Source organism: Sminthopsis crassicaudata, chromosome 3, assembly GCF_048593235.1.
Source record: "Sminthopsis crassicaudata isolate SCR6 chromosome 3, ASM4859323v1, whole genome shotgun sequence".
NCBI lineage: Eukaryota > Metazoa > Chordata > Mammalia > Dasyuromorphia > Dasyuridae > Sminthopsis > Sminthopsis crassicaudata.
This window is the reverse complement of record NC_133619.1, coordinates 512,103,940-512,120,793: the sequence shown is the minus strand read 5'-3', so window position 1 is coordinate 512,120,793 and position 16,854 is coordinate 512,103,940. Positions and strand designations below refer to the sequence as shown.

General features: G+C 36.0%; 1 protein-coding gene across 1 annotated transcript in view; it reads right to left on the bottom strand.

Moving 5' to 3' along the window:
* Nucleotides 1-16,854, bottom strand: part of POLD3 (DNA polymerase delta 3, accessory subunit) — a 58,796-nt gene that overhangs the window by 10,169 nt on the left and 31,773 nt on the right. The window contains 4 exon segments of the mRNA XM_074304066.1: nt 2,311-2,423; nt 10,791-10,899; nt 14,122-14,214; nt 14,216-14,286. Coding sequence (XP_074160167.1) covers nt 2,311-2,423; nt 10,791-10,899; nt 14,122-14,214; nt 14,216-14,286 — 386 coding nt within the window.

Below are 16,854 nucleotides of genomic sequence, written 5' to 3'. Positions count from 1 at the left end.
CTGAGTTCAAATCGGTATTCAGACACTTAACACTTCCTGGGCAAGTCACTTAACCCCAGCCTCAAAAAAAAAAAAAAAAAAAAAAAAAAGTACAGCAGGCAATTCCAGAAGTAAAAGCTCAAGAGAGAAATAAAGGCTGAACATGTAGATTTGGGAATTATCTGCAGAAGATGTTAATAAAACCCATGAGAGCTGATAGGGAGACAGCCTAGGAAAGTATAGTGTGAGGAGCTACAGATAATACTGCAAGATTACAAACCAAAAATGAATGTCTAAACACTTGCGAATCATAAGATCTGAGTCCAAATTTTGATTCCTGACACTTAATCACTGTGAGATTCTAGGCAAGTAAGCTCACCTCCCTCAACCTCAGTTTACTCACCTATAAATTGAGAAGTTTGAACTCAACATTCTCTAAGGTTCTTTCTAGCTCTAAATCTATGATTAATGATCAATGAGGACTAAGAAAGAAGGTGAAGACAGAAGAGTAACATTAAACAAACTGTTAATCAGTGGCAGAATACAGCCTTAAATTCAGAATCCAAAGTCCTGTGTTTTCTTGCTCCCATACTGATTTAATTCTTCTGGAGATAGCTTCTCATGGTCCTTCTACCCCAAGATACAACCTTGCAGGATCTTCAGTTAGGGAATAGAATATTTTTGATCAAATATACATACATATTTTCCAATTTAAATTAACATGCACTTATTAAACACCTAATAAAGACAAAAAGAAAAACCATCTCTCCTCCTGTCAAAAGAGTACAACCCTTACTGTAGTAGCTAGCATTTATGGAGATTTACAAAGAGTTTTACATATGTTATTTCATCTTATGCTTAAAACCACTCTAGGTGCTAATCATAGCTAGGATTATCCTTATTTTTACCAATGAGAAAACTGAGATAAATAGGCTTAAGTGACTTGCCCAGGGTCACACAGCCAGTGTCTGAAGCAGAATCAAACTCCCTTTTCAAGATTCTATGTTTATGTTCACCACTTATTACTATTGTTCCTGGCACATAGAATGACATCATCCTAATGTTTACTGATTGACTGATCCTATAGGCAGTAGGGAGTCACTGAAGCTTCTTGAGTGAGAGTATCATCATCAAACAAGTTCTTTTGGAAGGTTATTTTGAAAGCTGATGCAGGCTGAATTGGAAAGAAATGAGACCAGTAGCCAAGAATCCAAACAAAGAATACTGAGCAAGTCCAAGTAAGACATAATGAATTTATTGAGAAAAGGGATAATACAGAGTAGAAAGTAGATACCCAAATTTTAGTCAAAAGATTTAGGTTGAAATTCCAACTCTGCCAGTTACCAAGTGACTGAATGTTTTGATTTTCTTTTTGGACATCCATCTTCCTCATTTGTCAAATTGGGTATTGAAAGTGGAATCTGCTCTGCTCTTCTAATAGACTTATTGTAAAGGTCAAATGAAACTACTTAAGTACTTTATAAAACCACAAAAGAAAAGGAGGAATCATAGAACAGTGAAAAAAGGGTCCTGATTTTAGCAGGAGAAGATCTGGCTTTCAAATCCTTGCTCTATCATTTACTAGATATATGATCCTGGATGAGTTAATTATGTGAGCCTCATTTTATTCATGTGAGCCTCATTTTATTCATCTGCAAAATGAAGAGCTTAAACTAGATGGCTGCTGAAGACTATTCTAACTGTAAATCGCTAAGCATATAATTTTTGGATCTGTAAAATCATAATAAGCTATTATTCTTTTCCTATTTGCTAAACTATGATACTTCTCAACCTTCCTACAAGAGAGCTGTTAGAATCCAGTAAAAATGAACCAAATTAATTTGGACTCTTTATTTTCCCCACTATTCTGTTTTTGGGGCAAATGGTTACACATGGAAAAATGGCTACAAGGACTCATGTACAAACCAACTCATTCTCTCTGGCCAAAAACCCCAATCTAAGAGAAGGGAAAAAGTATAGCACAATTCCTGGTATGGTGGGATGACAGCTATTTAAGGACATGTGGGTAGATTTAAAAAAAGGCCTTCAATTGAAGAAAAATTCACGACAATAGTAAGAAGAGCAGTGACAACTTACTTATATGATGTTTAAATGTTCACAGAACACTCTCCTCACAACTCTGTGGAGTCAATAGTGAAACTGTTATCCCCATATTACAGATGAGGAAAGTGAGATTCACAGTGTTGACTTGTCCACAATTATCCAAATAGTATGTGTGGTATGGCAGAGAGAGGCCTGTGGAAATTTTAGAACATTGGATGATTGAGTCAGATTGAAAGGCAACAGCAAGTCCCAGCCACAGACATTTACCTTAATGGAAGGAGGCTCTGGCTCAATCTTCAGGGCTGGCTCAGGAACAGGAGAAGGAGGAGGACTTGAAGGTGGTAACTCAGTTTCATAAGCCCCTGGAGAATCTGGCACAACTACAATGAAAACCAATTAGACACATAAGAACTGGATATTCTTTTTCTGCTTACACCTGACTTTACTAGGTCCAATAATGGAATTTCTGGTCAATCTCTCTTAAAAATTACATGTGTTAGAAATGATGAGGTAATAGATTTTAGAAAAAGAAAAACTTGCATGAAATAATGAAAAGTGAAATAAGCAAAACCAAGAGAACATTGTTACAGTTAACAGCAATATTGTTCTAAGAAAAAGTTGAATAAGTCATTTTGAGTATTGAAAATACTCAAATCAACTACAAAGGACCTATGAAGGAAAATGCTATCCACCTCTAGGGAAAAAACTGATAAACAGAAGCATATAGTCTGTTTTTATATAGATGTGCATCTTTGTATCTAACAATAAGTAGTCTTCTCTAGCAGGGCAGGTAGGGGGAAAAAAAAGATGCACAGCAGAGAACAAAAGAAAACTTAAAAAGAAAGCACAGAAAATTAGAATAGCTGTGAAAATGATGTATAGTTTTTATTACAATTTCCCCTGAAGAAGAAAATAGCATGAAATGGAAATTCATGGTTTTATACTGAATCCTCTTTTCATGTTGTGCTGGGTACAGAAAAATGTTCTTTTTGTATTTAAATTCAACATTAATAAAAATTTTGAAAAAAAAAAAAACATGTGTTGTTGGCATCATACAAATAAAAATAGAACTACACAAGTTTTTTCCTTACCAGCCAGATAGTAAGCAGGAGAGTATATTTTTAAGTTGATTTTTGTTTAAATGAAAGGAGCATATAAATAGTAGAATGCACTGAATGGTTCTCTGCCACTGACAAGTATAATGTCCTTCAAACAAGGCCTATTTCGAATTTCTCCCCAACAGGGGCATCATTATATGTCTATGGTTGGAACCTGAGGCTTGTATTTTTCTAGTAAAATCACAAATTTATAGAATTTCAGAGGCGAATTAAAACATATGTGACTATGGAAACACATCCAAAGGATCAGAACTAGAAGGGACCTCACTATATAACATATGCAAAGCACTCTGTAAGAAGGTGCAACATGAATATCATCAATTATTATTATTGTGGTACCAAGGAAGGCAACTTAAGAGATCATCTAATCCAAATCCTCATTTTAAAGAAGAGAAAACTAAGATTTAGAGAAGGGCAGGACATGGTCAAGGTTACTTTACTGAAAGTAGGAGAATATAGCCTTGAACTCAGCTCTTCAAATTCTGAGCATTCCCTTCCATTGTCCCTCTGTTCTTCACTCTCGAAAAATGTTCTACACTGAGATTAGCAAGAGAGAGAAATTGTTACGGAAAACATGGTTAATCAGCCTGTCAGTAAGCATCTAGTAAGCGCTTACTGTATGCCATGCACTGGACTAAGCACAGGGGATAAAAAGAAAGGCAAAAACTGGTTCCCTGCTCTTAAGGAGCTCACATTCTAATGGAGAAGGCAATATATAAATAATCAGATATACATAAGATTTCCACAGAAAAAATCCACAGAGTAATCTCAGAGGGAAAGCATTAGCCTATAGAAGCCTTTCTATCAGAGGACAAGAAGGACAGTGTCACTGAGGAGATCTTATCTTAGCAAATGTGCAAAACCCTTGAGTGGAGAGATCAAAAATCCTCAATTGACTTATTGCTCAATCAGCATATGAAATTTTTGGGCAGAGGACTGAGTGGCTGTTTTGCCTCACCTACTCCCTGAATTTCATGCCTGGATTCAAATTCAACATAAAATCTGGATCTACCATTCTCCCCACTGATTGGGTCAATCAGTATTAAAAATTATGACCATGCAAACACTAAAATGACCTGCAAAAGTGAAGAAGACTGAGCAGCAGCCAGCACAAAATCATAAATTATCCACTGCAAGGATGAACTGAAATACTAAACTTTGGAATAAAAGACACAGAATCACAATGGGATACAATGGGTAGCATCCCAGAAGAATATTGGACTTTAAACTGATACATTAGAATAAGGAGTTCAAATAGGAGAAAGAGAAAGCAGAAAAACAAACAACTTATAAATTGCTAAAGGTGCTAAAAGGTAAAGTATAGGTGCTAAAATGGACAAACTATGTTTTTGGTTTTGTTTTTCCCCAAGGGGAAAGAAAACATGTTACACGACTCTTAACCAAACACTCCTCCCTCTCAGAACTTGGATCACACTTTGGTTTTCTAATGTATCACTTATGAATGTATACTTAGTTGCTTATATTTGCTGAGATCGTTTCTGGCCAAGACAGCTGCCTGAACAGAGAGATGGACTCCGTAGTTTCCACAAACCTCTCCAGTCAAACCCTGAAGCTCTCACTAGACTGAATAATGATCACAAAACATAATAAGAAACTACAGTGACTAAAATGTCCAAGAAGTCAGTTAAAAGACCAAGGGCAATAGGAAATGGGACAACTGTTTAGGGTAATATCTCAGAGTGGTAAATTTAAGCAAATGGAAGGAGCTGTAGGAAGATGAAAAACTAACATCCTAATTGTTTTTTCAAAACCTTAATATTTTCAAAGGATATTAAAGTCATGAACTCAAAAAACAAACAAACGACCCAGAGATCTTAAGTATGCTTAGTTCTGCTCTGAGGGTTTTAAATGGAGAAAGTAAAGGGGATTGAAAAAGGAAGAGAATAAACATTTATATTGTTTACTATGTGCCATTCACTGTGCTTTACTCAGAATTCTTCATAAATGTTATCTCATCTGAATCCCATAACTCTGTAAGATAGGTGCTATTATTATCACTATTTTACAGCTGAGGAAACTATGGCAAACAGAGTTCACTGACTTGCCCAGGGTCATACCGCTAGGAAGTTTGAAACTATAAATGAACTCAGATCTTCCAGCTTCCATGCTCAGCATTCTGTGCTGCCTTTATGGAAGGTAAAAAAAAAAAAAAAAAAAAATAGAGTACAGAAAAGAGGAAGAAGGGCATGGAACTTGCCATTTCTCATGGGATATGAAAAGGGTACACAACTGTGGAAGACAAGGTAAGGGAGTGGGCAGCAAAAGAACCTTACTCTTCTCTGAAATACTTCTGTTGAATACATCAAAAACAAAGTAGAGCCTGAGATAGAGACAAATCAAATTTAACGGAGACAAGATAGAAAAAAGGTATTAAGAAGGAGGATAGTGACTGGGAAGAAACAAGTCGCAAGCAAAAGGAATTTCAAATTATCTTGGATACTATGAAATGATGAGAAGTAAAGCCAACAGAACCAGGAGAACAATTATACAAAGACAGTAACACTGTAAAGAAAAACAGCTTTGAAAGACTTGAGAACTCTGATCAATGCCATGACCAATCATAACTCAGGAGTTCCTCAGAAGGATGGAGCATGTTATGTATTTTTAGATGGCTACATGGTACAAAAAGAGTTCCATTTTTTGGACATTTGTTTTTGCTTCATTATACTTATAAGTCTTATAAGGGTTTTGTTTTCCTTTCAGTTTTTAAATGGGGTTGAAGGGAGGAGGAATTAGCAATAGAGATACTTTAAGCTTCCTGCTGTCATTTCTTAAATATCTTGTGTATTCATTCATTATTACCTTTTTGGAAGCTAGATCACATCCTGAAGAAGAGAGAAACTTTGTATTTATTGCTTTTGTTGTTGAAAAGGATCATGGGGCTTTGTTGTTACTTCACTGTTTTTTCATTGTTTTGACGCTTATTCCAAAATAGTTTTTAGTCTTAGTTGCTAATAGATCCCCTTTATCTTACTGACATTTTTTTTCTTATTATAAATTAATTAATTGGTTTTAAAACAATCTCTCCATAAGCTGATTTCCAGATCAGTTTTTTTGTTGTGGTTGTTTGTTTTTTGATATCAGGTATCTTTGTTTTCTTCTATTTCAGAAAGATGTTTTTGGATTCTTTTGTATTATTTTTTGCTGTCTCTTATTTGCTGGAAAACAGGAAAAGGAAGAAAAGCCATTGAAACAATTTTTTTAAATCCATAGAAGAGAAGGAATCTCAGAAAGAAGCAGTTTTGAAATATAGTGTGCAAAAATATAAAATAGTATGTAGAATTTATTATAGGCTTTTTAAAATGAAATATATTCATGGTTTCATCTTTGTGTCCTGCTATAGATATGGAAATGCTATTATTTTTGGTATTTTAAATTCAAAAAAACAATTTACATAATGCACATATCAAAATGACTAAAAAAGGTCTTTGCCCTCAGAGAACATATACCATTAACCTAAATTACATGTAAGAAAAATAATAAAATAAGTCCACAGTCAAATCTCTCAAAAGAATTACGGATTGTTAGAAGTTTTTCTCCCAGCAGCCCTCTCAGACCTCCTGGTCTTCGAGGAGTCCCTGTAGAGGTCTTCTCCCATTCAGCCCCTACTGCATTTTGATCCACTGAACTAATTCCATCTGTATCTTTACCTGAATGCTATTGTGTCAGGAAAATGAATGCTAGAAGCTATGAACAAATTCGTTTGCGACTGGAGAATGAAGAAACTTAAAACATCTATAAAGCAAACCAAGGGCTCTGGCATTTTTGAAAAATTCATCAAGACTGCTTATGAGGGGCAGCTAGGTGGCGCAGTGGATAGAGCACCAGCCCTGAATTCAGGAGGACCCGAATTCAAATCTGATCTGACACTTAACACTTCCTAGCTGTGTGACCCTGGGCAAGTCACTTAACCCCAGCCTTGGGGGGGTGGGGGGGTGGGGGGGGTGGGGAGAAACTGCTTATGAAACATAAAAACATTAAAGTCATTTCTCAACTAGTATCTAAGGCTCCTCATGGTGGTAACTTCGGGAGCAGAGGTGACTTTTTACTGATGTCCAATCTTTTATTCCCCATATTTAAAGAACATTTTGTTGTTATTTTTTTACTGCTTATAAAACAAAAATAGGATCACCAGAGCCCAAGGTAGAAAAAAATCTCAGGTGCTCTCTAATCCAATCCATGCTAATCAAGGTGTAAGAAGCTGAACCACAATCATCCCACTTCTTGAAGTCATGATTCCAAGCCAAGAAAGAGCATGGTGCTTTGTTGGGACATTTCTACTGACATGAAGCTTATTGGACCTCTTTGAAGTTCCCACTCATTCCTAGTGCTGTCCTCTTGAGCCAAGCAGTGAGTCTGTTTGCTCTTTCACATGTGAAAAGTTCTGATTTTTTATAAAACAGATAAATTTATCCAAGGATTATCTGGAGGAATTCTTTCAGAAGATAACTCTCTGGCCACATTCAAAGCACTGGTATCAGTTTTCTGCCACTGGAATTTAACACCCTGAATGAGCTGGCATGTAAATTCAAAGAGCTCCCAGAAATACCTATTCCAAGAATATGAATGGAAAATAAAACTCAATGATAAAATTTTTAAAATAATATTTGTTGAACTGAAGCAGTCAAAGAAAAGCTATTTAATAGCTTAATGAAATAATTCATTCCTAGAATCTATTTCTAGGTTTTTTAAACTGGCTTTTAAAAGACTAAATCAAGACACCTAACCAATCACTTTTCAAGTTAAAAACATCTTTATCAAGCATACAATTCATTCTATTAATTTATCAGCACTAGAAAACCTGGAAATGTCTACTAAGACTTTAAGTTATTTGTATAAGGTTTTTTAGGTCTGAGAATCATAATAATGGCAAAAAATTGTTAGAAGGGACTGAAAATTCCAATATAAAGAATGAATTCTCTTTGACAATCTTCAATGAACTATCACCCAACCTTTTACCTGAATCCTTCTGATATTGAGGAAATCACAAAACAGAAAAGCAGCCCCCACAGAATATCAACACTTCCCAAGTCAGAGGTCATTTGATTCAATACAAAATGACTATTCAACTTCTACCTGAAATCCTCCAACAATGAGGAACTGACCCTCACAAGCTTACCCATTTCATTTCTGGAGAGTTCAAACTGTTTTGGGTTTTTTTAAATACCATCAAGCCCAAATCTACCTTTTTGCAGTTTTCTTCCACTGGTCTTCATTCCATGCCTCTACAGATATTTAAAAATAACTAAAATGTCATTTAAGTTTTCTTCTAAGTCAGGGACTGTACTGGTGTGCTCTGAGAGTCCATGAAATCTTGAGTACTACATTTGTTTATATCACTAACTAGGCACACTACCATGGGTCACCTCTTTAACTCTTTAAGCCTCAGTTCATTCTTTTGTTAAATGAGAGGATTAGATTAGAGGACCTCTAAGAGCTTTTCAACTTTTAAGATTCTGATTCTATGACTGCTGAGTATTTTCAGGACAAAGAAACCAACAGTTGGAGAACAATTACATAAAAGAGAACTAAGGAGATGAGAATGTAGAGACTGCAAGGGTAGAGTCCAATGTGAACTAGTAGGGAATATTTACTAAGACCCATTGCTTAATTTAGAGTTTTGCTGAGAATATGCTGCATGAGGAAATACGAAATAAGTACACACACAGCAAAACAATGAAAAAAAAAATCAAAGTTTGAGATCTTATAAAGATAATTTTAAAATGGCTTCTAGAAGGAAGGAAGGAAGGGAGGGAGGAGAAAAGTGAGGAAGAGGGAGGGAGAAGAAAACAAAGAAAGAAAAAACTTCATGCTTAAAAATACCTATGGATTTTTTTAGATTCTAAAAAATCATCTCTGATAGAAGAAATCTGGAGCGTCTGCTCTATGGAATGTTATCCATCCATATCTTTTGTACTTCTCACTTTTTGAAATTAACCATTCTTAACCATTTTAGTCTCCTGAGTATTAGTCCTTTGATTCAATGATCAAAATCTATACTTGCTTGAGAAAAAGTGCTCGATACAATCAAAGCCATCACCTCATTTAGTTTATTCCTCTAAGAATAGTGAGAAGTAATTTTTTAATGCATTATGACAGGAAATTAATACATAATTGATATAAGGAACACTGATAAAAGGAACAAAGTCACTAATATCTAAGGTCACAGTCATTCCCTAATAGGCAAATGATTAATGAATAGTTTAATTCAGTAAGAAGGTAGTTCTGAAAAGAAATTCAAGCTAACCATAACTATATGAAAAAATGCTTCCGATGACTAATGATAAAAATAAATACAAATAAAAACAATATTGAGCTTCTACCTTACACCATCAAATTAGCATAGTTTTTTTAAAAAGGAAAATAATTACTGGAGGGGTTGTGGGGTTAGGCATGTTTACTGGTAGTAATCATAACTATACCTAAAAAAAAAAAAAAAAATCATTGAACTGTGACTTAACTAATTAACAATAGCATTTTATACAGAGCTTTAAGGTTTTAAAAGCACTTCACAAATATTCTTAATTTATCCTCACATAAATCCTGGGTGATAAGTCCTATTATTATTAGGCTTAGAGAAATCAAATTTGCTTAGTCAAATAACTAATAAGCTCCTGAAATAAAACTTGAATTTAGATCTTCCTGTTGAAAATGAACCACATTATCTTTCTTCCAGAAGTCACTCTCCTTGCTACCTTGTTTCTGTTAAGGGTGTTACTGACTCTCTGATCACCCACGTTTTCTGTGTTTCTTTCCTCATATCTAATAGGATCCTGGATTCTTTGTTTCCTCAGTATCTAAATCCTTTTCTCTATACCCACATCTGCCACCTGAGTTCAAGCCCTCACTTCTTCGTAAGTAGACTATTGTAATGACCTTCTAATAAGTCTGCCTGCACCTGGGTTCATATGAAGATGTGTTTGCTATGACCTAGAAACCAGGCCTTCAGAGACTATATGGATAGAGTTAAGCTACTTAACTGTGAGTTCCCTAGACCTTCAGGCCATCATCTGCAACTCAGTTAGGGCCATTATGTCAATACAAGTGTGCTCCCCTCTCTACTATGCTTCCCACTTCCTACTCTGATGAACACTACCATTCCCTTTGAAAAAGTACCTTTAAATGTGTTCTCTATCTATTAAGAGTGTAAGGTCTCTTTCAAGTTTGCATCTTTACCTCCAGAGGTCAACACAGGGCTTGTCCCACTGGCAATATAGATAAGCAATCCATCCTTCTAGATAAGGGGCAGCTAACAGAGTTCATTAAACCTAGGATATAAATCTACTAGAGGAGAAGGAATCCCTCAGAAAAAATTGTCTAGGATTCAACTACATGTGCTATCCTACCATCTAGCTAGGAGAATTTTGCTTCTTTGTTTTTCTTAACCAGCAGTCCAAAAGAATTTCCAATTATTTAAATCTGAACAAGAATAGGGTATGCTTACCAAGGAAGGATTTTTAATTGTGTGCCTCTAATTAGAAGAACCTTTCTTATTACACCTAAAATAAAGTCACTTTTGGAGCCTAGATAACTATATAATAAGTAAGCAAAAGATGAATGATCATAGCAAAGATTCAATCCCACAGACCAAAGATGAATAACTCTCACCTTCATCTTCACTGCTATCTGATTCAGGAAGTTTAATTCTTCTCCTCTTTTTCTTCAGGTTTTCAGTTTCTTTTGCTTCATCATCTGAGAGTTCAGCCCGCTTTCCCCTGTTGCCATCCAAGAATAAAAATGAGCATGTTTCTCCTCACCATCTCCCTTGCATGTCTTCTCCCTGTCCTACCCACAACCATAGTGTCTTTCAAAAGAGCAGCTGGTGGGAAGAGGGTCGGCCCCAGTAATTGGGGTTGAGCTGCAAGAGAGCAGTGAGTAAGGGAACCATCTACCACTTAGCAAGTATACTGTGCTCAAGAGGAGTAGCAGGAGAACCCCAGATGAGCCTGCAGTACCAGACACCGAGTCACCTTGGTGATCTGTTCCCCCTACACGTGTGCCTCTCTACTAAAATAATCTGTAAGCAAGCGCTTTATGTATTTTAGTGAGATAATGTGTCACAGGTTTATGGAAGAATATTTTGATTGTTTCTTTGCATTTCAGTAAGTGCCTCTGCTTTCTAAAACAGAAAATGTTACATATAGCAAGAATCTATTTCAATTTGAAATGATTCATCAGTCTTGCTTGATAAAGCTCACAAAATATTCATCAAAGAGGGAAGAGAAATTGGGGGCAAGTGAACAAGACAAAGAATGAAAGAAGACTGGACAGGGGCAGCTAAGTGGTAGGACCTGAGTTCAAATCTCACCTCAGACACTTAACACTTCCTGGCTGTGGGACTCTGGGCAAGTCACTTAATCCTAATTGCCTCAAGGCAAAAAAAAAAAAAAAAAAAAAACTAGACAATTATTTAAGTGCAACTAGAATTGAATTGCATTGCCATTGCCACTGATCAGAGGAGTTTCCTCTCTCACTTAGTGTCCTTTCAAAGCCTCTCTGGAATTACTTCTATGCATCCTGCCAGACTCCTCTCATTCATTCAATGAACAGGTGAGCAGTGACAGGCATTGTAAGGGACAAAAACATGTATAAGATATGGACCATGGGACTTTAAGAACCTCATAATCCTTTATATAAATGTGAAAAAAAAAAAAAAAAACAACTTCCTTAGAGGTTGTTAGAAAAAAAAAACAAAAACAAGATTTATCTGGTTAGGTGCAACTGTGTCTGTAGATAAGTAGAAGGATGAAGTGACCTCTTAACTGAAGTCCCTTTACAGCATGATTCCCAAGGGTGCCTTCTCTCAGCAGGCCAACTCTGAATCACCTTAAAAATTTCATGGGAATTAGAATTATCACTGTTAAAATGTACATATTTGCTCTTCTCTTTTTTCAAATGTCTTTCCCATTATCACTAACAAATGTGTCAAAACAATCAATTATGAGTTCACAAGTCTGTTAAAAAGCAGATCTTTTTTGAGTATTTTGGATGGAAGGGACAGATTAATATGAAGTAAAGAATACTGGATTTGGAGTCAGAAGACTTAAGTTCAAATCCTGGCCTTGCCACTTACTACCCCTATGTCCATGACCCAGATGATTTCCTCATGTAAAATGGAATGTTCTCTGACTTCACAGGATTGTTTTGAGAAAAATATTACATATACTGCACATACATATTGATAGACATGCATATATGTATATACACACACGTGCATGTACATATGTGCATATCCACCTACCTATATGTGTGTGTATGCATGTGTGTGTGTATAAAAAAAAATAATATGGCTATTTGCATAAATATTACAACATATGATTCCATTATGCTAAGTATATAATTAGTGTACCTTGAGGAGGGACATGTGTAATGACCCACTTAAGAGGGACAGATGGACCTCTGTTATTATAGATATAACTGTTGGTTCACAAATTCAGCAGACACAAGAGGTTCTAGAGAAGGGAAGGGGATAAGATTTAGATCTAGAAGGGACCTTAGAGATGATCTAATTATCCTGTCCTCTTATTTTATAGCTGAGAGAAATAGTTCCAAAGAGATTAAAAAATTCCTGCAGGAACTCATGGAGTTAAAAGCCTGAGATAAGAATGCCCTTATCTCAACTATCAGGAGCAAGATGGAAACACTATGTGATGATGAGGTTTAGAAGTACTTATTCTTTATGCTAAACTGAACAAATATGGACTTAAAAGGAAAGGGGGCTTCAATGAAGATCATGGGATTCTATATTCAATAGTTTCTGAAGTAGTCTAAAGTATATTTCTACCCTTTCCCTAACAATGTTAAACTATTGCTAAGTCAATGTCTGGCAAAGTCCAGTGGAGGGAAGGAAGCAAAGATGTGGCAATATATTCTAGTGGCATTGGGAATGAGTTTATAAAAGGCCACCAAATCCCAAAAGGCTTTTAAGAATGCCGACAGCATCCCTGAGAACATAAAATATAGAAGGGGTTGAACTACAGAAGTTCGACTTGGGATAAGACTTAGATCCAAACCCCCAGTCCCTAACTGGGAGATAGCAGACTATCTTTCACAAAGCTCAAAGACCAAGAAGTATAAAAACCACAAGTTCTGTACAGTATACTTTGTAAATTAGACATTCCTCTAGTATACAATAGCTCTTCCCCACCTCCTGCCCCTGGAAACTCTGCCAGCCCCACTTATAGAGCCAGCAACAGTCATCACAGTGAGTAGTGTACCCACAGTTGGGAACATTTTAATCCATCCATATCACCTGTTCATGGCAAGGTGAAGTCCCTTGGATAGTGCTCTAGCTCAGCCTGAAACCTCAGGAGAACTGGCTGACATCCGTCTGGCAAATAAACAGGCCCAACCTCCCCACAAAAGTCAGACCTTTCTAGGGCCTATCAGTCCTGACGGAGTCGCTCAGAGGTTCTTTCAACAGACTTACTGCTACCGACTATGAGGTAGTGTCTCAAACTCCTGGACCCATTTTTAATAGCTTACGTGCTTTTTAGTTTCTCTTCTAATTACCTTTTTACCACTTGAAAAATAAAACTCATTGATAGAAAAAGTAAACACAGAAAGTCTTCTCTTAAATTTGACTGGAAACAGTATCCCTGAGTAAACCTTCAATTGGCAAATTGAAATTTAAAAAAAAAAAAAAAAAGAAAGAAAGAAAAAAAAAGAAAAAGAAAAAAATAGGTGTTCTTAGACTATGACTATAAGACTAAAATAAAGGTGGGGAAACAATGATACAGACCTCAAAGGGTTGGCCTAGCAAAATACACTAGTACTGATTGGCTTTTTACTTCACTCCGGCCATATGGATTTATTCTATGGTTCGAAGGAAGGCTCATCACTCACCGAAAAACCACTGGTGTCAATAAGCTCAAGCTCAGACCTCCTGGCCCCCAGCAGAGATACTTTTCCACCAAGCTCCACAAAACTTTCCTACCTTTTTTTTCTCCTTTTGCTGCATTTTAACAGGCTCTACTTTCTTGTAGGGTTTCTTCAGGCTTCCAGTGCATGCCAGCTTTGGTTCAGCGACAGAAAACTGTAGGCTGTTCCAATGTTTTTTCTTCCTTTACTGCTTGTTCTGAATCCAAATTGACTTTAAGTTTATCTGTGAACACAGCAGGATAAGTTATATATATACAATTTAAGGGCAATATTATTCTGTCAGGCAATACTAAATTACCTTATTATCACCTCTTGAATCAAGCACACCAGTCAATACTTTCACCTCATAAATAATCAGTATTAGTTGTGTGTGTGTGTGTGTATGTGTGTGTGTACATATATCTGAGTTTTAGTTCTTTTAGAAAAGAAATCTAATCACTATCATTGAGAATTTTATTATTTATACATGTGAACCATTCCTCAGCTTTTTTCCTTCATTTTCTCTAGAGGGTTTATAATACAATTCATAACCAAGGCTCTACAATTTTCCTAACAAGGGTTCGTCCATCCCATTGGAGTTATTCCAGTAATGGGGAATCCATGACCTAAGAAGGTAGGCTATCGTATTACTTCAAAGTTCTAAAATGAATCTAAACTCACATCCCTTTATCTTCTAGCCAATGGCCTTCTTTTCCCTGATGAAACCACATAGATAAGACTAATTCCTTTTTCATATGACAGTCTTTTAAAATTTTTGAACACAGGAATCAAGTCACCCCTTTATTTTGTCTTCTATTCTCTGACCTAATCTCTCCAGTCCTTTCCATCTTATCTTCTATGAAATGTTTTCAAGGGAGGAATCAAGTCACTCCTTTATTTTGTCTTCTTTTCTCTGGCCTAATCTCCCCAGTCCTTTCTCTTATCTTTTATGAAATGTTTTCAAGTCCCCTCCCATCTTGGTTGCCTCTCCTAAACAGATATAGTTGATTTTGTTAATATTCCTTCTAATATGTGGAAGTGAGAAACTAAACAAAATACCCTTAATATGAAATAATCAAGAAAAAGGATAGTAAGATTATTGGACTTCATACTTCTACTAGTGAAGCCTAAGATCATATTAGCTCTTTTGGCAATGACACTACTAAGTCATACTGAGCTTAAAGTAATTAAAATGTCCAAGTATTTTTTTTTTAAATGCTATCTGACTACATCTCCATCATCCTTGCACAGTTGATTTCTTTTAACCTAAACAAAGTTTTTTATGTTTATTCAGATTAAACCTTATCTTTTAAACATCTTTATTTTCTCTACTTTCCAAAACTGTCATTCCCAACTTCTGTTAAGGATTTCCCCCCATAATAAGTATTCAATAAAATGTCAGAAAATCATTAAAGATTGACAAGGAAATAAGGAAATAACCAAAAGAAAACAGCCATGAAGTTGTTTGTGAATTTGAAAGATGGACTGGTCCAGCATCACACTTCAGACCAAATTAAAATGTGGGTGGTAGGGTCTCACCTTCTTTATGGCTGGGACCTGACACTAGATCTCTTTTCTCTTTAAGAAATCTCATGTCACCAAAGAAATGCAATTAACATTAAATGGCAAAGCAAGATCATCCACACATAGATTCTAGAACAGAGCCCAAATACCAGCCCTGAAGCACAGCCCATTACAATATAATTCACTGGCTAGAAGATAAAAGAATATCCAAATAGCTATTGTGTAGTGCACCAAACTAGGGCAAATGCAAATTAAGATGGACAAGGGGGGAGGGGGGAAACTCTTAGGGATGCACCAAAGCACAAATTCAAACAATGAGGCCTAGCTGTGGGAAACCATCACAGCACACAGTCTAGCCTGGCCTGGCACACAGTGGTTGCAGATAGTTTGGGCTGGGTTTAAAAAAAAACAAAAACAAAAACAAAACCAACCTGCATATATAGAATAATATTGGGTTCACAAAATTTGCTTTGGAACCAAAAGCTAGGCCAAAAGTAGAGACACATTTTCCAATTTATCAAATTGTATGTTTCAGTGATGGTGACACTTTCCTGGATCACTAATTTCTATGCCTTTTTTTCCCCTAGACACCCCACAGGAGTCACCCCAAAGTTTCTAGAAGAAAAAGTTTCTAATGATTCTCTCAGAAGCACCAAGGTAGTACTCAGGCTATCCATCTTTTATCTCTCTCCATGAATGAAACACTTATTTTCTAGTCATGCAGTCCTCAAGGATTTATCATTTTTCACATGGAAGTCATGGGCATAACAAAGTCTATTCCTATCTATCTTCTATGAATTTTTCCACTTCTCCATGAATAAGTTTTCTTTGAATGTAGACTTTTTGTAGCCCACAGGTTTCACTAGGAGAATACTAGTTGGGGATCACCTAAAGTGTTATGCAATTTTCTATTTTTAAAAAATTATTATTATTATAGCTTTTTATTGACAAAACAACTGCATGGGTAATTTTTCAACACTGACCTTTGCAAAACTTTCTGTTACAACTTTTCCTCTGCTTCCCCTACCCCCTCTCCTAGATGGCAGGCAGTCCAATATATGTTAAATATGTTAAAATATATGTTAAATCCAATATATGTATACGTATTTATACAGTTATCTTGCTGCACAAGAAAAATTGGATCTAGAAAGAAAGAAAGAAAACCTAAGAAGGAAAACAAAAATGCAAGCAAACAATATGCAGTTTTCTAAATACAGGGTTTACGGATGCTTGCCCCCTTGCTCAATTCTTGGCTCTGATCTTTGTCTGCCTGCATCAATTGTCTAAG